Here is a 24,382-nt window from a genome sequence, read left to right as displayed (position 1 = left end):
TTGGAATATTTCGGTTTGGTTGCTATAGTGTTTGTTTAGTTTGAACCAAATTATGGTCATAATTTGTTGGAGAAAAAAAAAATTAAATATTTAGTTTAAGGGTAAATATGTCCATTTAACATTTCAGGGGGAAAAACAGCCACTTCAATAATTTAGGGAGAAGAAATGCTATAGGTATATAACTCAGGGGGAAAAAGTGTCATTTTCCCTAATTTTATTGAACAAAAAAATGGAAATAAAATAAAATGAAAAAATTACACTCTTCGTCACTAAGTTATAGGGAAACTGTTGAATTCGTCCATAAATATTGGTTATGTTCACTTTTTATCTTTAAGTCATCATTGACATTACCCTTTTCGTTCATGAATTGTACTAAAATTACAAATTTCATCTCACCAACAACAGATAGACTGCAGGTTCGAGCTCGATTGACCGAGTCGCTCAGCTATTATATATGACTCGCCACCAGCTCGACGAGTTACGAATCTAAAACATTTGAGCTCGAGCTCGAAATTGATTGAGCGGTTCGCGAACTGCTCGGCTCATTTACACTCATAATCTAGAATATAGTCTAATAAAGATGGAAATTTAATATATCAAAAAAATAATATTGCATCTATCATTCTAAGTTGTACTTGTCAGAGTTGACCGCTGTCAATGGGTGTCACGATCCACCTCTTTCAACGGTGTAGATCAAGTTGTGGAAGGAAATGTTTATTTATGGTAAGGGAGTTCAGTCACCCAATCTACCTGTTAGGTTATAGGCCATTAAGCATTGGATAACGCAATCTTTGTGTGGTCTTTAGCCATTGTTATTGGCTCGAAGTTGGCTGCTTCTAAGTTATAACCAACAATTTTAATAAAATTAAATTGGTGATAAGAATCTAATTCCACATTAATAGCTTAAATTAGACCGAGTCTAAGAATTGTTATGGTTATTAAGTGTGATATATGCGGTAAAGTGAGTACAAGGTATCTTCTTAAACGTGATCAATAAACTTATTTATACTATACATGAAGTTAACTTCTACCATACTTTCACGCATTTGTTATTAATTGGCCCATCAAGTCGATCGGTCAGTCAGAGTCTAATATCAAATTGTACTTTTTTTTTTTCTTTTTTTGTCACACACCACCATTTGGTCATAAATAAAACTTAAAAGAAAAATCTAGCTAACAATAATAAGCAAAAACAATTTAATGTACTGAACCACAGTTGATGTAGTTATATAGCATGGTTCACGACAAATTAACGGACTTATTAATAATGTGTATATATATACATTGGTTGGCCTTTCTAAACTGTTGTCTCATTAGTAAACTACTAAACTCTGAGTTCTAAAAGTCTCAAACCTCCAAACACTCCCTAGCCTATCAACCGCCGGATTTCAACTGTCGTCTGTATTTTCCGGTGGTCGGAAATTGAAGAGAATATACAATGCCCAACCTTAATCATTGTTTCTCGAAGTCAAAGGTTGAATCATCTGCGCCGTCCAAGTCTACGTTAAAAGAAACTCGAGATCATCACAGCCGTCCGTTTCTCAATACCACCTTCATCAAGAACTTCAACTCCCTCTACGATTTCACCTTGGAATGCACGCCGAATTCAAAATCCTTCGCCGCCGCCGCCGACGAGGAAGAAGCTGACTTGTCTTCGTCGGAATCCGCCGCCGCCGACGAGGCCGCCGCCACTCCCGACCTGGCCACCGTCCTGGCATCCCGGCGGTTCTTCTTCTCCTCTCCCGGCCGGTCAAACTCCATCATCGACTCCTCCTCCACCTCCTCCTCCATAGCCTCGACCTCATCCTCCTCCCCGACGGCGAACCAGCAGGACCCGGACGCCCTCGTCGACGGCAGCGTCGCCATTCCGACGATCTCCCCGGACCCGTTCTTGGATTTCCGGCGGTCGATGCAGGAAATGGTGGAGGCGCGCCAACTGATGGATGTGAGAGCCAACTGGGACCACCTCCACGAGCTCCTCATGTGCTACCTAACTCTCAACCCCAAAAGCGCCCACAAGTTCATCGTGGGGGCCTTCGCCGACCTTCTTGTCAGCCTCATGCCCCCTCCCTCGCCGCCGCCGCCGCCGTCCGACGATCACCGGAAACCGGAATCCTCATCCCGCGGTAACAAAAGTAAGATTTCCCGAAATTTCATGTAATTACAAACATTTGTATCATCAAATGACTCAATTTCTTATTGTAATCTACCTCCATTCATCAGTTCCCCATTAATCACTTCTTGTACACAACAAAAACATTAATAACCCCAAAACTTCAACACACTGTATAAAGTCGTATGCTTTTTAACTTCTTACTTATCGAGATAAACCAGTTTATGTTACTGTCTCAAATTAAGAAAACCGTACGTATTAATTGATTCAAATCAAGAAAATCAAAAAACTTTATCCATGAATTCACATTCTCAACACACAGTATATGAGATTATATGTTAATGCTTTTAGATACCAAACCAACCGCCAAGATTGAACGGCGGGTCAGGTCAATCTTGAGGAGATCAGAAAAAGTTTTTGCGCTTTTTCCCAGTATTGACAGACGCCAGAAAAGCCATTTGCTTTTTGTTGGGCATTGCGAAATGTGTAGATAAAGCTGAAGCTATGCTATGTTCAGTGTTCTTCATCAACCCCACCATTAACCCTATGGTTTTGTTTTTTACTCGCTTCAATTCGTAGTAATCAAGATTCACAGCATAGAAGTGATTAAGGTTGTAGGGTAATACAATGTTTGTCTTTTATAATTATTGTATTTGTGTCGGACAATTATTAATGGTGTGGGTATGAAGAACACATTAGCTAGCTAGGATATCGACCAGACAAGTGCACGTTGGCCATTTGATTGTTGCCGAGTGTGTAGCAGCAGCCAGCAGGTTTCATGTGATCACAATCCCAGTACTGTTTTGCATTAAAGATCGCATTTTTACGGTTTAACTTCACTGCCCAGATCGAGTTTCTTTGCTCCCTACTTACCTAGCCCCTGTATCTAAGATGGATGTGATATCCACAATGAGCCACCCCACAAAAAAAAGTAAAATTAGGGCTCGGTAGTGCATCATTGTTTATAATCTGTCACTTAAGAACTAACTGAGTTACCTGTAAAAGCCAAATCGAGTTTCTTTGAGATTGGTGTGGGCCCAGGCATATGATGATGATGACCATCAAGCTAACTTCCAAACTGGTGTTTCAGAAAAGGGTTATCTGGATTTGGTGTTGTCCAATCACCAAGAAGGTAAAACCGGGGAGGTGTTAAGGCTGGACCCATGCCGAAGGTCATGGGTTCGAACGGGACTATATTGTTAAACCTTTTGGTCACGAAGAGAAAATAAAGATCTTGGAATCATGTAGCTGCCGGGTTACATTTGTGCAGGTGTTTCATCGATGACACCATGTTCGTAGAAAGGACAGGTTTTTTAACGTTTTTAATCTCTGGGTACTGGATTTTTGTACAGTCCTGTGCTGTAATTTCTCTGTGCGTGACTGGGTTCGGTGATTATGCAGAATCTTTACAAGTTTTTGCATCAGAGTGAATAAGCCAACTTTCATCATATGATGAATAAACAAGTAGGAAGTGTTGTCCCGCAGGGTAGCTCGGTTAATGAGTCATTGAGAGATCTTGATCGATCAGATCAGAGGAGATGAAAACTTTTTATGGACAAAGTGTATAAATAGATATGGAAAAAAAAAAATTTTTTTTGGTATATTCAAGGTTTTCACTCTCGGACTAACTAATTCTTTTGTTGAATTGTAGCCACCTTTTGTAGATAGAACAGTTGGCTTACAGATTTAAGGTTACTTGATACTCAAAGCCAATGTTCAAATCTTTAACTTTTGGTTAATGATGGATTTTGGGCAGAATTCTAATGTAAGTTAAGATGGGTAATGTATTAAAAATAAAAAATAAACAAGTGGGAGTTCCAAGACAAAAATCAATCGAATCTTGATTTTGTGCTTTCCCTTTTGTTTTTGGGTGTATGTATAGCTGCCATTGCCCCATATAATATGAGTTTTACTCGAGACCAGAGACCAATTATAATCTCAACATAATGCACCAGTGGGAATATACATCACAAGATCCAGAAAGTTTTTATAATAGCATATAGTCTAGCTTCATATTTTAATAATAAAATTAGTAAAGAATTAAGTTGAATAAACAATAACAAACTTTTTCAATAGAAGAATAGACAAACTATAGGAAAGTGCAAATGCAATCCGCCATTAAGAGTAGGTCACGCCAATGTAATCTGTCGTCAAGAGTGGACGATTGGAGAAGTCTCTAAAATATAGACAACATTTTAAACATGAGGTGTTGGTCTTTCTATGAATATGACAGATCTCATTTACGTTAATGATTTTGACCTACTAACTAATTTTAGATTACGGGACATTATATGACATTATAGAAAAGAAGCTTTTATAAAGACTATGATTGTGCTTTTGAAGTAACAATGTATCTTCCTAATTATAGATTTGTGTTGAAAGAGAGACAGGAAATGCCACGGAGATGACTTGGTTACTAGAAGCAAGTTGGTGATATGATTAGTTGAGGACAAAGAAGAGCAAATTGATAGTTTTTATGATTGATTACATGCTCTTAATAGATTAAGGGCTAATTAGATAATTAGATAATGGTGGACTAATAATCAAACTGCCAAAAGAGCAAGTCTACAACTAGTCTAATGTGGTCTTCCACTTCCTTGCCAACTGGTCTCAAGATTACATCATTCTACTTCGTACAGCCTTTCACTGAGAATCTCTTTGTACTAATCTTTTTGTATGGTTTTCCAGGAAAACTATACCACATGATTTTTAAATATATGGCCAAATTAACTCAACTTTTGTTATTTTCAAGATTTTCCAACTTTTGTCAAACTATATCGTAAAACCCATTAACCCTTCTCAAGACTCATAAAAATGTAAATCTCGAGTTGTCCACTTCTGCACACAAATTCTTTTCAATGACGAATGGTTTGTGTTGTGAAACTAAATGGGACAAACTAAACCATGAATCATAATCCACATTACAAAATAATCACAAATACAAGTTCATTACACAAAATGAACTGTAACACAAGAACAAAAACTTACAATATAATTATAGAATAAACATGTTAATCAATTTCTTTTTTCTTTTGAAAACAATAAACATATATATATCAGTAGTTAAGATTGTATGCCCAATATAACAATTGATCAGTTGAGATTTGAGAAGTGGGCATCCGAAAAGAAATGGTTGGGCAGTGTCTAGGCCCACTTATAACCAGTTTTTCTAAAAAATGTTTGGCAGGTGTGGGCAGAGCCCACAGGCCCAAGGCAGGGTGGCCTACCTTAAACCCGTATTTTGGCAGGCTTTTTAACCCACCCGCCAAAAGGGCAGGCTTTGGCGAGCCGCACCCAACCAGTCCATTTCGACAACTCTACTCAAACACAACCATAACTTTCAAGATTGAAAGCCTCTAACACAGGTAAATGCTTTAAACACAGTCAAAATTAACTTACAACATGTCCATAAATGAAATATTCTTAAACAAAATCAAGAGCTCTCACTCTCTAAATGGAGTTCCAAAATAAGAAAGTAACAAAACATGCATGCTTCAGGGAGTATTTTCTTTGTTTGTTGGGTTACAGAAATAGTGACACCTTCAACACTATAAATCTACTTCTTCTTTCCACCCTTAGCAGCATCTCCAGCTTTTGTCTGCAAAAACATATAGGCATTTTATTAGCTCCCAACATAATAATGGCACATGACAATGACAAGCTTCTTATAACACTTAGATGATGGATATTTCCACCAAGAATTGAGCTGCTTACCTTCTTAACACCACGAATCTTTTTAGTTCTGTTTTTGCGTTCTTTCATTTGTTTCCTAGACTTCTCCACCTTAGTATCCAACCCATTCTACAAAGAGCAAAGGTTATAAGCTTGGTGGCTAGCAGTTATACTCGATAATAGATCAGTACACAAAGTTAACATTATAGGAAAAGCAACCATACAAAAATGAGTACACAAGTCTTTAAGTGAACTTAGTGTGCCTAAGCAGGTCACAATTTTAATGCAAACAAATAAACTTTGCTATGACCATCTGAACATGAAAAATCAGGTACAACGCAACAAATAATACTATTATATAAATATAAATAAATGGAGCTGTAGAGGTATTGGCTTGTATATATGATCTTATTAATCCAAAAGAGAGATATAATGCATATAATGCAAAGAACTTACCCTAATGAGTCTATATTTGGGTTCAAATTTCTTTGCATTTTCAACTGAATCGTAGATCAAGCCGAACCCAGTAGATTTTCCTCCTCCAAAATGAGTGCGGAACTTAAACACGAAAATGGAGTTGGGATCTCTCACATCATACATCCTTGCCAATTTCTCCTTCAACTCAGCCTTCAATTACATGATTGATTCATAAGAACGAATAACACAAATTTCCAACAATCAAAACCAATCAAGAGAACCTTAGGTTATAATTAATGAAATTAGGATACCAACAAACCAGTTAAAACGATTCCGCAAAATTGAACATTTTAGTAACTTTGCACACACGGTAAAACACATGTACACAATTTAGCTCCTAAACTGCTTAGTTTTGTTTTACCATTTAAGCTAAGGAAAAAAAAAAAAAAAAACTAACCTTTGAAACATTGGCCCTTCCTGGGTGAAGAACATCAATGACCTAAAAAATGAAACAACCATTCATAAAGAGCAAAAACAGAGAATCACGAATTCGCAAAGAGAGTTGTTATGCAAAGAACGTGTCTCCGTTGATAGAGAACTTACAAATTGCTTCCTTGCGAGAAGGCGATTGGTCATAAACTTCCTTGTCCTGATGGTAACAGCCTTGTCCGCCATTTCCTGCGTAGAAAATCTGTTTAGATTCAAGCCTTTTATACGTAGATATACAAACACACACACAGTGAATATATAAACAAAGAAGCAAACGATACTTCGTCTCTGCCGTCGTCCCTCTTCTTCTGCTTCTCACTCTGTCGTCTCCTTCGCGAGGCTGAGCTCTCAAATTTGGCAGGACGAACTGGAACACGTTTGAGTCTAGGGTTTTGAGTATATGAATTAATGGGCGTGATTTATGGGCCGCTTACAACAATTTTGTGCTCAATATAGCCCATCAAATTGGCCCACTTACTTTTATATATCCACTCTATATCAATTTTTTAGAGTTACTTTTATTTTTATTGTTTTGTTATTCACTTATAGTAATAATTAAATATTTAGTTCATAGTTTTTAGTCTTTACCACATTTTTTTACTTTTAAATAATTAAACATTAAACATTTCTTTATAACACTACAAATAAAGATATATTATAATAATAATAATAATAAAGCCTACATAAATTGCGACAAATCACTCTAATAGTATCAATTGCCAAAAGAGGGATATATAGTACTTAGAAGAACGGTCCAAAACACGATGAGCAATAAGGTGATTTATTCAACATTTTTGTTAGTGATGAGGAAAATCATCACTACTATTGAATATTGAGGGAGTACACCGTATAAACCTGACTCTTATATAATAGCTCACAGGTCTTAAAATCCCGTGATGACCTTTTGAAAGTTATTACACCTACTCCACTAGCCCTTTCGGTGCTTAAAATATCTGAAATACTCACACATGTTTAGAGCTTTGCAAAACATAAATATTTCGTATAGTAAACCTTAAACATGATTTAAGTTACTATACGAGTTTCACCCAGAGTCCACATTCATATGCAGTTTTCTTATAAATCAAAATAAGATACTATACATGACCCGAAACACACAAAAATAAGAAATAGAAAGAGGCATAATATAGTGATATTTTTTTTTTATATGTTGGCATTTGCAGAATCCACGAGCATAGACCACAATGCATGCACATCTTCACAAGAGCACGACATTACATCTTCGTACAGCATGTGGATTCCTCTGCCTGCAAAACCACAGATACTAAAACCATGAATATATATGTGCATTAATGAAGCGAAGCTTCTCAATAATATAATGTGAACCAATACGAGGAAGAAGAAAGAAGGGTGTACGTACGTCTTGGGCGAGATGAATGGAGTCTGCGCCAGAATCTCTTGAAAGGAGAGATGATGGATTTAAGCCACCCCATTATCAGACATTGCCGGTGCTAGTATAGCTCTTGCTGTTTCTTCTTCTGTGGTTTTTCCATGTTTGGTAATCTAAAGCTTCGTTAGTTGAATATATCAATCCTTTCTGCTACAACAACTGCTTAATATATATTAATTCTTAAATATAATCATTAATAACATCTTCTTCTTCTTCTTCTTCGCTTGGTGCCCTGTCAATTCTGATCTATACTCAGAAGAAATTGACTACTTTCATGCAAGCTAGCTTCCTTAATTCTTTCTTGCATGTTTAATTTACTTGTTTTGTGGGTAAAGGTTTTTCTTCAACCTGGTGGATAATTCATCTGGCTTGTTGCTTACAGAACTCCATTCTTTATTGTAGTATGGTGAATAATTCTGTAGATTTTTTTAGTAGGTTTAAATGCTTACGGGCTGTCGGCTACCGGTCAGATGGATATTCTTTTTTTGGATGACAGAAAAAAACTGTAGTTACTATCTAAAGATGTGTTGGGTAGATCTACTTTTGTTACTTTAGCCGACAAAAGTAAACTAAATTGTTTATAATGACTGATTCAAATGGGAAAGCTAATAGACTGCTTTGTATGTACCTTATAGTTATCTAGTGAGATGTTGAGCTAATTTCCTTTATTACAATTTGATTTAATCTTTTTATGAGTATTAGGTAGTAAAAGATAATAATGAGATAAATTAGTATAAATTATCTAAACTATCTCAAATTAAAAAGATAAGTAGGGGAGTATAACTTATAAGCTTGTTACAAAATATACATTCTTCCCAATGTTACAAATTATACATAACTGTACCGCTCGTCCAAGAAATGGGTCATATCGTTTATAAGATCTTTTAACGGTAGCAGTTAATGCAAGAAATAGAAATGGCGTCTGCCATTAGAGCACTGATCTTCTTCGTCTTGATTTCGCAACTTTTGTTTAGCTCTTCCGGTACGGTGGCGGCGTTGATCACATCTCCGCCGTCTTCGCTCCTTGCTGACGTCTTTTCCGAGCTCGGGTTCCGAGAACTCGCCGCCGTCACCGCCGCAGCCAATATCTCCATCGCCGCCGCAGTTACCGTCTTCGCTCCGGCGGATTCCGCGTTTCTCACCTGTCCTTCCTGCTCCCTTCCGTTGCTTCTCCAAGAACACTCTTTGCCGGGCCTCTACTCGATCCACTACTTGCGCACTTTCGCATTCGGGACGAAAATCGAGACCTTGGCCCCCGACCGCTGCCTCACCGTCACGTCTTCCGCCGCCGCCGCCGCGGCCAAGAAGGTGTTCGTGAACGGCGCGGAAGTCACCAAGGCGGACCTCTTCAACAACGGCCGCGTCATAATCCACGGCCTGCAGGGGTTCGTCTCTCACCTGTCGCATCTTTCGTGCCAGCTTGACCGCCAGACGACGCTCGTCGTCTCGCCGGAGCCGTCGCCGGCCGCCGCCATCTTCGCGGCGCACCGGCTGCTGAAACAGGCCATGATGCAGCTCCGCGCCAGTGGGTATAGTATTGTGGCTCTCGCCATGCGCGTCAAGTACCCGGAGCTCTCCGAGCTCACGACGATGACCGTTTTCGCCCTCGACGACGCCTCCATCTTCGCCTCCGGCGAAGGCCACGCCTACGTGGCGGACCTGGGATTCCACATCGTGCCCAACAGGCTCCTGACGGCCTCCGAGTTGATCGCTCTGCCTCCGGGGACCGTACTTCCGACCATGGAACGTGGGCGGAACCTGGTGGTTACCACCGCCGGCGGCGGCGGCGCTTTTACGCCGTTGAGGATCAACTTTGTGAAGATCAAGAATCTTGACGTGGTGACTAACGGAAGGATTGTGGTTCATGGACCGTCAGCGCCCTTTCTCGGAATGGTCCGCATCAAACGGATGGAGGGTCAATAGCACGTACACGTGTCCGGTCGTGATTTAATTTTGGACTGAATTGAATTTGTGTTCAATCTTTTCCATCAACCCTGTAAATTTGATGTACCTATATTTCACTTTTGATTCTTGCTATGTAAACACTTCCCTTATAGCATCAAGAAGATAGGGTTAAATGGTAAAGATAACATGAAATTGAGATTATCTATTCACTTTATTGAGATTGGGCTAACATGAAACTATTGTATATGCGCTAAAGCATTTATGACAAATACAAGTAACATTAAAAATTATCAAAATAATGTACTTTGATTTTATGAGAATGTGTTATTTTAAAAAGATTATCAAGATAGCGTGCTTTAATTTTATGAGAATGTGTCATTTTTTCTTCTCCCAAATATATTCTTTTTTGTTACTTTTCTGAAGATTTTATACAATATTCAAATTTTAATACAAATCATTGCAAATCATCAATTACAAGAATTATAAACTAACTAATTACAAAAGTTATGTTGTTTGTTTTTTTTTTTTTGGTGGAGAAAAATGGGTGAAACGGGAAAAACAAACAAATTACCAAACTCTAATCGAGCACGCCCCAAAGGCGTCTGCAGTAATGAACTCTTCCAAGCTGATAGGCGGATCTGCAAGCACCGATGTCCCCCAGTCCCCAATTTGACCAAGATTAGCCAGGTGGTCCGCGCACTTGTTCCCCTCCCTTAAACGTATGTTGGAAGATGATTTCCTCGAACCAGCGAATGAGAAATTTGCAATCTTTAATTACAAATGTTATGTTAAATACATGCAACATTGCTAAGGTTTAAATCATTTATTTGAAGACATCTGCTGAAAAAGGCACATCATACAATGTTTTGGTATTCTCGATATTTTGACGTCGTCACTTAGTTGCATATAAGGAAAGAGATTGTGCAACTTAGACAATAACAAGGAGACAATTAAGGACGAAGTACTTACACATGGGGCAAGGCGATGGAAAAATGACTTGCCATTTAGTTAACATTAACTAAGCACTTGCTTGAGTTGCTTTATAGTTGAATTGAAGGTGGAGAAATAAGATGTACCACTAACCGTTAATAAGGAAAACTGGCTAAACACAGTCATCTGATTGAAGAGATAAAGGACAAGGACTAAGTAACTGTATTGAGAAAGGGAAGATAACTTATCACTCAATCAATAATAAAGAAAAACATGATATTTGCCATTTGATCGATGATGAACATATGTATTATTGATTTTGTTCAATAGCATATGTTATTGATGTATAAGTTCAAATAACCCTTGATGACTAAAGCTTTGGCCTGCAAAAAAACCCTATCATGGTTGAAAGACCATGGACTATCATGAGTGAGACTGGAATCTGAAGGTATGGAGGTGGTTCTAGCCCTCACAATAAAATTTCAAAGCCGTTATTATCTTGATCATATTTTCTATCTATGTTCTTTCACGTTGTCACATTTTAACTTAGTTTATTATTGTCATGTTAAGTGTTAAGTAAACCAAATCGCTCATGCTTTGACTATAACAACTCATTCTCAATCTTAAAAAAATATCGCATAAATTTCGTTACTAATTTATTTCTCTAAATTTTAATTTCTTTCTCTAAATTTTCAATAATATGATATATTTTGTTGTAAACAAAATACAACATTGTAAATTTATCAATGTTTTTTTTTTTTTTTTTTTTTATCAATCTTCAAGTGAAGGAATTTTTTTTGTCTTTAGGTCCCCTTTATTTCATAAAAAGGGTGTAATACGGAGTAGTACTACTCCGTACATAGTTATGATACCTAAATATGCTAAAGAAATACCCGAATAGGTTTTTGTTTTTGGGATGCATGTCGGGTCGATGTGTAAAAAACGGGTAAAAGAGCCAAATCCCAACTCCCATCTTCAGAGCTGATAACCGCAGGGGCTTGTAGTCTGCGAGTGTGTTGAATACGAGGAGAAGGAAGATGACGACGATTCGAAGGTTTTGCTGCAACGATCTTCTCCGATTTGCTTCCGTCAATCTGGATCACCTCACTGAAACTGTAAATCTCCCCTTAAAAAGCTGTTCTATTGTCTTTTCACATGTGTTTATAGGTTTCCTGCAAATTTAATGATTTATATGCTCACGTTTAAATCTAAATAAGAATGCAACTGAATTTGAAGAGCTTAATGATTGACGAATGCAGTTCAACATGTCTTTCTACATGACCTACTTGGCTAGGTGGCCCGACTATTTCCATGTGGCTGAAGCTCCAGGCAATCGAATCATGGGCTACAGTGAGTTCCTTGCTCCATATATGTTCCATCTCTGAGGTTTTCCACAGGTTAATGTTAAAGATTTGAGATGATTGGATTTGCTTAAGCGCTGGAAACATCCAAGGCTGTTATTCTATTTTATTAAATTTGTTGATAGTTGTAAGCATCCAAGTTATTTTGAATTATTACTTTCATATATCAAAAAATGGATGGCAGGTGTGGGAAACATATAATAAATTTGTTGCAATGTTTTAATACACTATAGATTGATGATGTCATGATGTGCATGAACTGGCTGGCCATAAATCTTAATTTGTATGCATAATTGATAAGCGAAGTTGAAGCACGCGTGTATAGTTGGCTAGCTGAGTAAGATGTTGGTAGTAAGATATTACCAACAAAAAGGTGCATGGGTGTGGGATAGAGCTCAAAATAAAACTTTCAAATGCCCCATTTAATGAAATTTGGTTAGCATATTAAGATGGATTGCATCCATACTTCACAGAACTGAAGAGTGTTGTTTATACTAATGTTGTATTTCGAATTAAGATGAGCTCATTGTGTAACATGACTAATTGAGGAAGCCAGATGCATGTATTTTTCTTTTAACACATAACTGACTCACGGTGAATACCTAAAAATGTTTTGCATAGTTTAATATACAGAGTAACATTTAGCTTCAGGAAGCTTCACTGTTAACCATCTGTAATTGCCTTCTCCTCAATTTTGACTTGCCACAATTTCTATACTCTTCATGTCATAAATGCATTATGTTCCCATGGCCTTATGAATTCCAGAAAGGTTGATAAAAAAAATGATATGCTCCATTCCCCCCCACCCCATACACACAAGTGGGGGGGGGGGGGGGGACTCTTTCCTGAGACATGGTGAAATTCATTTTAAATGTTTGCCATTAGGTTGTTTCTAGTTTGGTAGCTCATAATGTGATTCACATTGGGTTTGCTTTAGTTGGATAAAGCTTATTTAATTAGAGTAGTGAGATTGTTAACTAATTATTATAGTTTTTACATGTTTGGCAATGAATATTGTATAAGTTCGATATGTTTTACAGAATTTATTAGTTATTTAAACCAACAATCCACAATTACCTTGGAGTCTGATTATGGTTGTTGATAATTTGTAATCATAATCTACAATCATATACTTTGACACGCCAACCAATTAAGTAGTTATAGAATATACCAAACAGTGGTGCCTATTTTGTTCCTCTTTCCTTTTGCCACTAATCCCGTATTTGTCCCTGTGCTTTCTTACACTTAATCCGGTTAATGATTATGGTAAAATATGGAATTAAGTTCTTGTATATTTGCAGTTATGGGAAAAGTTGAAGGGCAAGGAGAATCTTGGCATGGCCATGTCACTGCTGTCACTGTAGCTACTGAATATAGGAGGCAGCAGTTGGCTAAGAAATTGATGAATCTACTGGAAGACATCAGTGATAAGATGTATGTCGATATAGTATTTTCTTTTCTTTAACTAGACTACTTGCTCATTGAGTTTAACAGTAATATAACTTTGTAATGAAAATGGGAAAAAAAAAGGATGACAAGACATGAAAATTGCTTGTGCTGAATGTATTCTACTTGAAAATCTTAATCTGGTTTGCCTATCATGCATTACACCACCTTTGCTTCTTTTCCAAACATTCTCCTTTCTTTAATGTATTGAGTAGTACCCAAGGTGTTTCTTTCATTTTCAGTTTTTCACAATTTGATTTCTAACTCTTCATCTAATCGTATTTTTGTTTGCATTAATTACATCCATTCCTCACTCGTTTTTATCTGGCCCAAAGATGAGGAGTAGTTTTAACTTTTACGGTAGCTTTTCTTGGATAAAGATGGTGATGCTTAGTTACTTCTTTGAGCCAGGGTCCTAATATGAACTTTTCCTATTGTAGTGATAAGGCTTACTTTGTTGACCTCTTTGTAAGAGCATCAAATACGCCAGCCATAAAGATGTATGAGAAGGTAATGATTTATAGTACTGTCATGTGAGATGTGAATTTTAGTACATTGATATGTTCTTCATTATTCATATGAAGTCAGTCTAACACTAGCTGCATTTTATTTTTACAGCTCGGTTACATAATATATAGGCGAGTGCTACGTTACTATTCTGGGGAAGAAGATGGGTTAGGTGAGTTAATATATCCAATCATGAGAAAGTTGCTATTCTGTTTCATGATGCTATTTTTTATCTCACTTTTTTTTCCTATTCCATTTTAGACATGAGGAAAGCTTTATCCCGAGATGTAGAGAAGAAATCTGTTATTCCCCTCAAGCGGCCTATTACACCTGATGAATTGGAATATGACTAAGTTTAGTTCTTTTTGAAATGTCACCAAAAGGTTTGTATTGCAAAGTGTGGTGCTCTGCATTTGATCATTGGAGATGCAGAGACTATAAACCATCACTTGCTGTTATTCAGGATTCAGGTATTCAGTATGAAACATGTAGAGTCAGGATTATGGGCCCTTGCTGTGGGGCGTTGGACAAATACGATGGTCTTATAGTGCTTTTTAATAAATATAATCTCTCTATTTCTGCTCATTAAATGGTATTCTTTTAGGGGTGGGTATAATTGCTGCTTTTGTTTTAGCTTTCATTTGACAAGCATCTCAAATGCTTCACATGATAGATGACCTTCAAATTTGAGACACATCTATATATTTTAGCATCCCTACATTATTAAAAAAATGTTTTTACCTGGATAAGTGCCAGACTACTTTCTTAGTTCTTTGTTTAGTTACTTGCATTACCGCTTTAACTTTCAGCTTATATATGTAGCTACTGATGTTTGTCATTTTGTGTTTACATAAATGGGACTCTACACTTTGGTAATAACTAATATGTACTATATGTGTCCAATTTTAACCGCTTATTGAATTTTGATCCATGATAACCAGGCTAGACTTAAGAGAGTATTTTGATGTGGGTTTCCGAGTTTTAATGATAACAAGAAAAGAACACAGAATCTAATTGAGTGTATAAAGAATGTACAAAATGGGCAGATCAAATATGGAGTATATAAAGAATGAAGAAAGAATATAATTGAGTGAATAAAATTTTGTGGTACTATACAAATGGACTGCTCACTCTGAGCCCATTACTCACTATGGTTTTAACCTTTGGGCCTTTAGTTGGTACCTAGCAAAGAATCATCTATAAGGCTTCTAACCCTGCCTTTGTTTATTTAGTTAATATGATGGGTTTGATGCCAAAGGTTTTTCAAGAACTATATGACAGGACCTGTGCTCTGTGCATGTGCTTTGTTATTGATGGTGGATTTAGGTCACCTTGTAAAGGGCTTTTGGCTGCTGTTTCTGTGTTGCCAAACGACCAAGTGCAGAAATAAATAAATAAATTTCTGGACCAAGTAGAGTGAAACTTTGCAGTGTGAAAACACCCTTGAGTATAACTAGGGATGGGCCCTAGGTAGATGGGCGGCTTTAAAAAGTTGAGTGCAAAAAAGGTTTAACAGATACTCATTGATATGATTGATTCCCATCCCTTGCTTCAAGAAGTGGGTTCCATGGCATTTTGCATGTGTGCTGTTTGCCCAGCAAAGTTTTGAGACATGGATATGGGATTGCACGTGGCACCAGCTTCAGCTTCATTATGAACCAGACATCAAGTCTGGCAAGCTTTGGTGGATATCGTGAAGATTTTAGCGGAATCGTGAAGATTCTACAGAGAGGTTATTCACTTGTTTTTGACTTTCCATGTTCATTACGGACAACCTTGCATGCTCCGTTGCCTGACCTTTTTACCTATTGAAATGTGTCCTCCCCTCATGCCAAGTACCTTATTCAACTTACATATATTTATGATATACTCCAACTTTTGCTGTTGGCTAGGTAAAAAGTAGGCCCTTTAACATGTTATGAGTAAGATGGACAACATGATTATGACTTACCAGTTCAAAATATTGTATAGATGCACCAAAAAAGTTTCCAACTGAGAAATTGTCATTGAGTTTCGTAAACAGCAATACATGACTTAAACTGGAAACTCCTGTGTCTTCCAGTAATCCAATCCCAATAGAGGGAAACTGTATTATGCTTGGAATGAGCTATGGGATGTTAATTTTTGTCCCAATGCCATTGTGCGCATGCTGCTGTGATAGGTGTTGATTTAAGCCTAGTACCTACCAGTTTGTTACTGGGTGGCTATAATGCAAATGAAGTTCAAGGTGGGGCTTCTTGAACTTCTTGTGACCCCTCTAGCTGCTTGTCTTGAATGGGCAGAGATCTTGAGATGTTTGATCTAGCTTTGTCTAGCTTTTTCATGTCGGCTGTTATCACTTTGCCTGCCATTGTCAATGATACAGGTAAAAAGTAGGAACTCTTTTATGAAATATCTCCACAGGTTTGCTTCTTTTCTGGCAATGAAGCACTCACATGCTGTGTTCTCTTCTCAGAATCTACCCACATCACATCAATTAATAATGCTTTGACATAATATCATATTGTGTAGATTTTGCCTGTACTTCTTGGGAATGTAGTATACCTTTTGTTTAATTGTCATGCCATCTACACTGTTAAATACTTTCCTGCTTTCTCTTACTCTGTATTTTACTGTTTGTATATGTATAGGTAACGACCATCTTTGCCGAGCAATATCAACTGATCAATGAGTTTTCGTCTCTTAGTAACATAAACCAACAGAAGAACCTTTCCCAACATCTGCATTTTAATTTCTAGGGAAATTACATTTACTTGCATGACCCACATTCCCACTGACTAGTGTTACCATGATTCTCTGTTCTCGTTACTCAGACATTAGAAACTACTTCCAATAGAATCAAGGCACTCTCTCAAAGAGCACTTTGGCTATGTGGAAATTGATGGTTCCCGGATTACAATAGGCAGTGTAGTAAAAAGTTTTTGTTACAGTGAGAAACGTTTGCTTGACATCTGAGTTGAGATCGTCTTCGGAGTCTTTTGTCAGCACCATTTTGACCAGGTATTGCATGTCGGACTCTATCTCAGTGGTTGTGTTTTCATGTGGCCTTTCCAGTGGTTGACTCTGCAAAAGTTGACATCTTTTTTGTTTTAACATGATGATTTTAAATATTGGAGAACAGTGTGGTGCATAAGAATAGTGAATTTCTGACCTTGCTTTGCCGAAAGATACTTAGCTGGTGGCATACTCTGTTGGTGATCTCCATCAACTGTTGATGTTTTGGATGGGACAGCAATAACTCCTCAGACACCGAACGTCCGGTGAACAGATTCAAAGTGCGCACTATGAGTTCTGCATCTCCTTCTCGCGTGCCACCGTCCTTTTCCCAGGTCAGCAGCCATTTTCCCCACTACAGAGTACATGACATGAAAACATTAGCTTGCCACCCAGACAGCTAAAACAAGACAAAATGCTTTTTTCTTTCGGGAGGTGTTTATGGGATTGTGGAAGTCTTTTTTTTTTGTTGTGGACATTTAAGTGTTATGAACAGGCCTTAACTTGAAACCGGTACCACTAATCGTCAGACATACCAGGCCAGCCCAATTAAGAGGCAAAGCGCTGGCTAAATTGGTTTCTCCATACGAGGAGATTTCAAACTCTCGAGAGAGTGCACGACACTCAAACCAACCAAGCTGGTTGTGGGGAAGTCTTCTTTGGAATGATGATAACTGCAAAACTTACAGCTTGGTGCAGGTACTGATGGATATCCCTTCCGTGAGCCAGGAGTGCGTCCAAGGAAAGCTGGTTTATGGTTTCACGTAGCGTCTCGACAAGTGTCACCTCTCTTGTCTTGTTCTTGGCATTGTAGTCGTCAATGCTGACATTGCTCGTGAATTCATAGATAAAAGCCTTTTTCTGGTCCCGACAAATTTCCTCCCTGCCAACCTGAAACTTGGCAGTGATAGCCTCTATGAGTGCCGAGGTTTTGGCCCATGCAAGCCTCTCTTTCGACCGCTCCGGCTCAAAGATGCTGGCCATGGCTAAATAGTACCCCAGCAACAAGCTTCTCTCGCTCACTCCATACTGCGCCAGATTGCAGTCTTTGTACCACCTGCATGCAACACATTACACACTCCTTTGTTACATTGCTAAGTAGATCAATTTGTTAACTTGGTAGGCACAAGGTTACAAGTTCGATACTTAGCGGGAACAGTCTATTGACTTTGGTTTGAGCCACAACACGTCAAGGTTGTTGACTTGGTAACAACAAGGTTACAAGTTCGACTCTTAGCGGAACAGTCAATTGGTCTTGGTTTGACCTAAACTCGGGTAGTAACTGCTGGTTTTTCCCGTCACAAACAACAAAAAATATTACAAACTAATTCAAACCATAGAGCCCACAAAACCACATACTTGCGGATAATCTTCCATTCCAGCTGGTGAATTGCCTGGCAGTAGTTGTAATCCAATTTCCCCAGCTCCAAATACATGTTATTGTTCACAATAGGCATCCTGCACGCCATTGCAAAGCCTCGTAGTTTAGTGGTACGAAGTGTAATACTATCTTAACACTTGTTCTTAAAAAAGTAAGTGTACCGATATAAAGTCTTGCCGATCCAAACATCATCTTCCCCACCGTACTGTTCCAAGAATAGCCGTGTTTCTATCCGTGGTAAGCTACCGTACCATGGCACGTCAAGTGCATATCCCACCTGTTGGATATCGTTAGCCAATTGCGACGAGATAAAATAAGTAAACTCTACTTATGTATAATAGCGGGGTAATAATACCTCGCCCGGGAGATCTTTGGTAATGATCCACTTATCCAAGAGCTCATTACTAGCTCGCTTTTGTTGCAGAAAACCGGAGGAAAAATTGTTGGCGCGGTCGAGAACTTCCTCTCCGGGGAACCGTACCTGAGAAGCCCTGTACAGATTGTACATTCCGGTCACCGCATGGCCCGCCTGCCCTACAAAGCAGAAGAACTCTCCCCCTTTTTCGAAGTTCTTGAAAACGTCTGCCACCCAAATTCCAAGATATACATTGATTTCAGTGGAACATTATTAAATATTAATTACTTAGTATTAATGTTAATTAACTTCGCTTAATTACCAGGAGAAACCTCGTAACCATGCAGCCTTAAAAGCCTAAACGCCATAGCAGTGTCATCGATGTCTTCAACTCTAGTATTTCTAGCCCAACAAATCCCTTTGTCACTCCAATACCTGAAAAAAATGAAGTTAGAATTAATGGGATTCTACACGAATTTCGAGAGTTTTACACTGAAATTTTACATAAAAAGTAAATTACATATTTCAACTTCAGTCATTAAAACATGACTATTAACTCTTTTAAATTGGTCAAAACACTTTTTTTACCAATTATAAAATTCCATGGTCAGTCATTACTGACTCCAATATCTGAAAAAATGAAGACATAATTAACAAAATTGGACCCTAATCTCAAGAGTTTCACCATCCCTACAGTGTTAACTTTATCAAAAAGATAAATCACAAATTTCAACTCAAATCATTAAAAAAAAAAAGAATATTAACAATTTTAAATTCCTCAACCAGTTAAATATATGATAATTGGAAGAAAAAATGAGAGCTAGGCATAGATATATTATGTATGTACCTATGTATATATTTTTTTTTTTTGATAAGATGTACCTATGTATATAGTCAATGCATTCATCTATTTCTGGCTTCACATATCTTGAAATCCCAAGCCTCTGGAGTCGATCAACGGCCCAGATATGTTCAAACATGTCCACGGGGTACACATTCGGCACTAAATTAAACATCATCATTAAGTGTCAATTAATCTCATTATTTAATTCACTAATCATCAATAATAATAATAATTAAATAATTACCTCCGCCATTAAACTTTCGAACGGCGTTTGCGAGGTAGCGCAGGCAATTATCATCCTTTGTCTGCATGAGCGCATAGGCTGTGGAGGCTGGGGAGAAGAGAAAAGAGCCATCATCACACTTGAGGCGAAGAAGCTTTTGCCACTCCAAACCCTCCATTCCTTCCAAGCTGTGCAGTAGCGTTGTGGGCACTTCATGCATTAGCTCCCTCGGAATCCTATCTCACACCCACGTATACATGTAATCATTACACACCATATATATAATTGCAGGCAATATAGTATGCATACTTTACTTTATACATATTTTATTAAGAAAAAAAACCCTAAGAAAGGATCAAATTAAACTAGATTGTCATGGTTGACTGACTCAAATAAATAAGACTAATAGGCAGCTGTCATATAGTAAAGGTTGGAACTTTAGTGACCAAATTAATTGTTTGGTCAACTTAAAATGTGGGTGAAGCCAATTTTGTAACCAGGTGATAAATAACCTGCATTGCTAACTGACTCAAACCAGATATGTCAAAACTTAACTCCAATGAAATTAAATTTGAAATTTTGGGATTATCAAACTAATTGTTTGACTAACTTGAGTATGGGTGAAACATGCCTTGTAACCGTAACAGAACCAGCTCAAACCAAAAAGAAATTAGAAATCGAATTCATCTTGAAACCTTATGATTACCGAGCCATCTTGTTCAGAGTTTTCTTAATATAGTCCAAATATTTTAGTTTATCTTGGAGCTAGTGCATGATAGCATACTGCAATCATGTGTTCTGATCTGATATATTAAAGCAGCAGGCCAGGGAAGATAGATACATTGCATGCATGCTTACTTTTTGAGCTTCAAATTCCGATGGGCATAAATGTCCTCCACCACCGGAGCCTCATCGGGAAACTCAATGCCCAGTTTCTTTGCCATCTCAATCAGCGACGGAAACGCCACCTCAAACCCGATCGGCATGTGCTCTGCATTTTCTTCTCCTAGCTTCTTCATGTTCTCTCGTAGGAACATCATTCCTAGTTCCAACAAAACCAAACCTAAATCATTACTCCTCACCTTGGTGCATCTCATAATTATCATCATATCGCATGTTCCTTTCCTCACAATCATTTCTCCATCAATATAATATATATATTCAAAAATCATACAAACCCTGACAGTAATATCTTAAGAGACCGTAAAATCCGTGAGACAGTTTTACACAAATTTTTATTTTTATTTTCTGTATATAGTGCCCAGTATTCTTGTTTAGGGTTAAGTTGAACTTGATATGTAGGGACATGATGAATTGACTAAAACATGCACAGTTATATCCACTATAAAAATCACGGCTGGTGATTAATGTTATATTCTTTCGGTTAGGGCTATATAATATATATATATACACACACAGTGATAACGTAAGACCAGTACTTTGTCGAATGAAATGCAAATTGCAATGCAAGGAATATAATTGACGTACGGTGACAAAATAAACCATTCTGGCAGATTTGTCCTGAAACATTTTAAGATATATTAAGACTTATGTCTCACAAAACAACAAATATGTATGCATAAATACAATTTGTCGCGGGTATATAATTTGTACTCTATAAAACAGCAAAAACATATAATGTAGTTCTATCACAATATCGTTATCCTATTGTCATTTTTTTAATAGTACATGTCATGTCTCACAACATGTACAACAACTATCCGATATCATGTGTGTACTTTAAACTCGATAAAATATGTCCGAACAAATTTAGTTCACCGGTTCAGTACTTGAAAGAACATATAAAATGACAAAATACGGGATATAACTTTATCGGGGACAGGGTTACCTTGGTTGCATTTTTGGGGGTGCATGTCCCATGATTTTAAGGCGATGACGCAAGCCAAGGTGTTGAGTATACGGTCGTGAGCCAAGAAGATGAACTGGTCACCCCAGGAACCGTCCGGCAGCTGGTTGTCGGCGATCCAGTCGAGGGCGGTCGGGAACTGCGGAGATTCGCCGCCGTTGATGTCCTTCACCAGCGCCACCCACGCCGTGTCGTACGCCGACACGGTGATGTCACCGTCGTCCATCGACCCTAGCATCGCCCGGACGGTTTCCACTCCTTCCTTTATCTTATTTGATGTACTTACCTTCTAATCAAACCAAACGTTACTTAATTAATTACGTAATTATTATTATTATTATGTATAATAAAGTACATTGGAAAAGAGAAAAAGAAATGAACAGTTGAACCTTTGGCCTTTTCTTTTTTTTTTTTAAAGAAAAAAAAATTCATAATTTAATTAACCACCACCTCAGCTCACCTCTTGAGTAATGTCTTCTTCCCTAACCCCATCCCACTCTATTACTGGCAAACCATTTTGCAAAACCTCAGTGTACTCTGCATATTATATGTCAGAATTTCATTGAGGAAACAAAATAAAGTAAAAAGTGAGAGTACATATATAAGCCTCGTACATAAACATACCTTCTGTACGAGGCTTTGATAAAGCATTGCATTGCAGATTCAAGTTAAGCCGATTTTTGCCCAAACACCATATGCCAGCTGCACCAATGAGTTGATCAATAATCAATATTAAATATATATAATCAGGTACGAATCAATCTTAATTTACAAACTGCAAACTTGTTAAAGATTGCACCGCATTTATTATATAATTTCACCGCAAGATCCTACAGATATGTCTGGAAACCATAACAGTACAATCATGTAGTACTTGTTATGCAATCCTTTACAAGCTCGCAGTTCGCATGTTATATATATACTCACCGTTGAAGAAAGACTTTAGAGGCGGCGGAGACGGCGGCGGTGGATTAGAAGAGGGGTAATGGCGAGTGGAGGGGGGTAGTCTGAGTAAGGAAGCAGTGAGGAAACATTGAGAAGACATGTTTCCTTAGCTTTGTGAAAGAAAAGAAGTGCCAATTTTTTTGTTTTGTTATGCGATGGAATGATGGAATGAAGGAAGAGAATCCCTCTAATGTATATATATATTGGAGTGTGAGAGTTTTGTGTATGCATATATAATGGGAGATTGAGTGGGTTTTAAAATGAAGGGGGGAGACGAAGGGGAAGAAGACAAACGGGCTCCCAATTCGAATCCCGTTATGACTGCATGGGCATCGCAATTTCCAAAGAAAAATGGTAATCTCCCGTTACATTTTATATGTCTGGTTCTGAGTGAGTATTTTATGAATTCTAAAAATCTACTCTAACTTTTTAATTCCTTACACATTTTTATGTAACAATTGTTTACTGGGATCGTGAAGATAACATATCATTATTTGTCACGTTCATAAGTAAAAAATGCGAGTAAAATTTGAAACCCAAACTCATTCCCAAATTCATGAAAAAATATTGAGTAGAATTTGAAACGCAAACTCATTCCCAAATTCATGAAAACAATAACACTATTGTCATGACAATCATGTATTCTTTACGTCCCACAAAAAAATTGCTACACCCAATCTTTCATCTTTTAATAGTATAATAATAAAAAAGTGCTTCCTAATTACTTTTACTCTTTTATCTTTTATCACACTTCGAGTTTTAGTTAGAGATTCATTTTGTGATGATTAAGGGTTCGATTGTCCATCTTGCTTTTCTTCTTTGGCGCTTTATTTTAGTGAATCGTTATGATATATGATTTTATAAGGAGTCCATCCTCTTATTTTGAGAGGTTTGGTGACATTTGATCATTGGTCGAGTTGTGACAAATTTCACCTTTATAATTAATTGATTTGTTTATGCGGACAAAAATAAAGTATTATTGTTTGTAATAAACTCACACTTATTGTCACTTAGAAATATTTAATTAAAAAAATTAAGACCACTAACACTTCCATATATGGTTTTAATATGTATATTACGTTCAATATATATAGGACCACCTACCTACCTTCTTTATTTTGTGTATAAAACATTAAAATATAGGCATCCAAATATAATATTAAGTATTATCTTATGATGTGGTAAATACTCAAAGTTCCATGAATACACCTACGTGTAGCTTGCGAAATAGGTTGATGAGTTCATATAACTTAGACAGAAGGATGGACGCTCCTGACCTGAGATGTACTGTCAACAAGAAAATCTAAAAGTCATTTTCACACGCATTAAATGTGCTATTTATAGGAGTTAAGAGAGGACACATTTTGACCGTTCGTGATGCCCGCCACGTGTTCCACATGCATCGGTGCGCTTGGTGGCTCTCCTAGTAGGTTCACGTGTCCACGATTCCTAACGAGTTTGACTATGGCGTGATCGGGCAAAGCTACACCAGAGGTACTTTGTCCTCGATCTAGTGTAGGAGACA

General features: G+C 37.6%; 5 protein-coding genes and 2 long non-coding RNA genes across 8 annotated transcripts; 4 read left to right on the top strand and 3 right to left on the bottom strand.

The window, feature by feature from the left end:
* Nucleotides 1-1,246: 1,246 nt before the first annotated feature.
* On the top strand, nt 1,247-2,338 carry LOC109159233 (transcription repressor OFP12-like). Its single transcript, XM_019307326.1, has one exon. The coding sequence runs from the start codon at nt 1,439-1,441 to the stop codon at nt 2,159-2,161; it is 723 nt and encodes a 240-aa protein (XP_019162871.1). The 5' UTR covers nt 1,247-1,438; the 3' UTR covers nt 2,162-2,338.
* Nucleotides 2,339-5,459: 3,121 nt separating this feature from the next.
* Nucleotides 5,460-7,107, bottom strand: LOC109157862 (40S ribosomal protein S24-1-like). Its single transcript, XM_019305710.1, has 6 exons — nt 6,973-7,107; nt 6,806-6,880; nt 6,660-6,701; nt 6,242-6,412; nt 5,828-5,914; nt 5,460-5,711 (listed from the first exon to the last, which is right to left on the bottom strand). Exons 2-6 carry the CDS (start codon nt 6,875-6,877, stop codon nt 5,670-5,672), a joined length of 414 nt encoding a protein of 137 aa, XP_019161255.1. The 5' UTR covers nt 6,878-6,880; nt 6,973-7,107; the 3' UTR covers nt 5,460-5,669.
* A 349-nt stretch (nt 7,108-7,456) lies between these two features.
* Nucleotides 7,457-8,202, bottom strand: LOC109157871. The gene is made up of 2 exons (XR_002050296.1): nt 8,066-8,202; nt 7,457-7,956 (listed from the first exon to the last, which is right to left on the bottom strand). It is a non-coding gene; the product is annotated as an uncharacterized LOC109157871 (long non-coding RNA).
* A 713-nt stretch (nt 8,203-8,915) lies between these two features.
* LOC109157855 lies at nt 8,916-10,142 on the top strand. Its single transcript, XM_019305697.1, has one exon. The coding sequence runs from the start codon at nt 9,000-9,002 to the stop codon at nt 10,020-10,022; it is 1,023 nt and encodes a 340-aa protein (XP_019161242.1). The 5' UTR covers nt 8,916-8,999; the 3' UTR covers nt 10,023-10,142.
* Nucleotides 10,143-11,819: 1,677 nt separating this feature from the next.
* Nucleotides 11,820-14,838, top strand: LOC109158286 (N-alpha-acetyltransferase 20). Its single transcript, XM_019306204.1, has 6 exons — nt 11,820-12,049; nt 12,194-12,284; nt 13,597-13,729; nt 14,182-14,251; nt 14,360-14,420; nt 14,510-14,838. The coding sequence occupies exons 1-6, from the start codon at nt 11,972-11,974 to the stop codon at nt 14,599-14,601; spliced, it is 525 nt and encodes a 174-aa protein (XP_019161749.1). The 5' UTR covers nt 11,820-11,971; the 3' UTR covers nt 14,602-14,838.
* Nucleotides 14,839-15,666: 828 nt separating this feature from the next.
* Nucleotides 15,667-17,083, top strand: LOC109158272. Its single transcript, XR_002050349.1, has 2 exons — nt 15,667-15,980; nt 16,879-17,083. It is a non-coding gene; the product is annotated as an uncharacterized LOC109158272 (long non-coding RNA).
* LOC109158259 (ent-copalyl diphosphate synthase, chloroplastic) lies at nt 16,954-23,071 on the bottom strand. Of its 2 annotated transcripts, none has more exons than XM_019306164.1 (14): nt 22,840-23,071; nt 22,537-22,614; nt 22,373-22,449; nt 21,895-22,201; nt 20,904-21,087; nt 20,067-20,281; nt 19,861-19,981; nt 19,301-19,413; nt 18,979-19,205; nt 18,785-18,900; nt 18,602-18,700; nt 17,930-18,299; nt 17,400-17,597; nt 16,954-17,311 (listed from the first exon to the last, which is right to left on the bottom strand). In XM_019306164.1, exons 1-14 carry the CDS (start codon nt 22,955-22,957, stop codon nt 17,087-17,089), a joined length of 2,448 nt encoding a protein of 815 aa, XP_019161709.1. In that variant the 5' UTR covers nt 22,958-23,071; the 3' UTR covers nt 16,954-17,086. The 2 variants fall into 2 exon arrangements, with proteins under 2 accessions (XP_019161709.1, XP_019161718.1); XM_019306173.1 differs by having other exon boundaries at nt 21,895-22,198.
* Nucleotides 23,072-24,382: the final 1,311 nt, after the last annotated feature.

This window comes from Ipomoea nil, unplaced genomic scaffold, assembly GCF_001879475.1.
Source record: "Ipomoea nil cultivar Tokyo-kokei standard unplaced genomic scaffold, Asagao_1.1 scaffold0302, whole genome shotgun sequence".
NCBI lineage: Eukaryota > Viridiplantae > Streptophyta > Magnoliopsida > Solanales > Convolvulaceae > Ipomoea > Ipomoea nil.
Note: the sequence above shows the minus strand (reverse complement) of the source record. Positions and strands in the feature narration are given on the sequence as shown.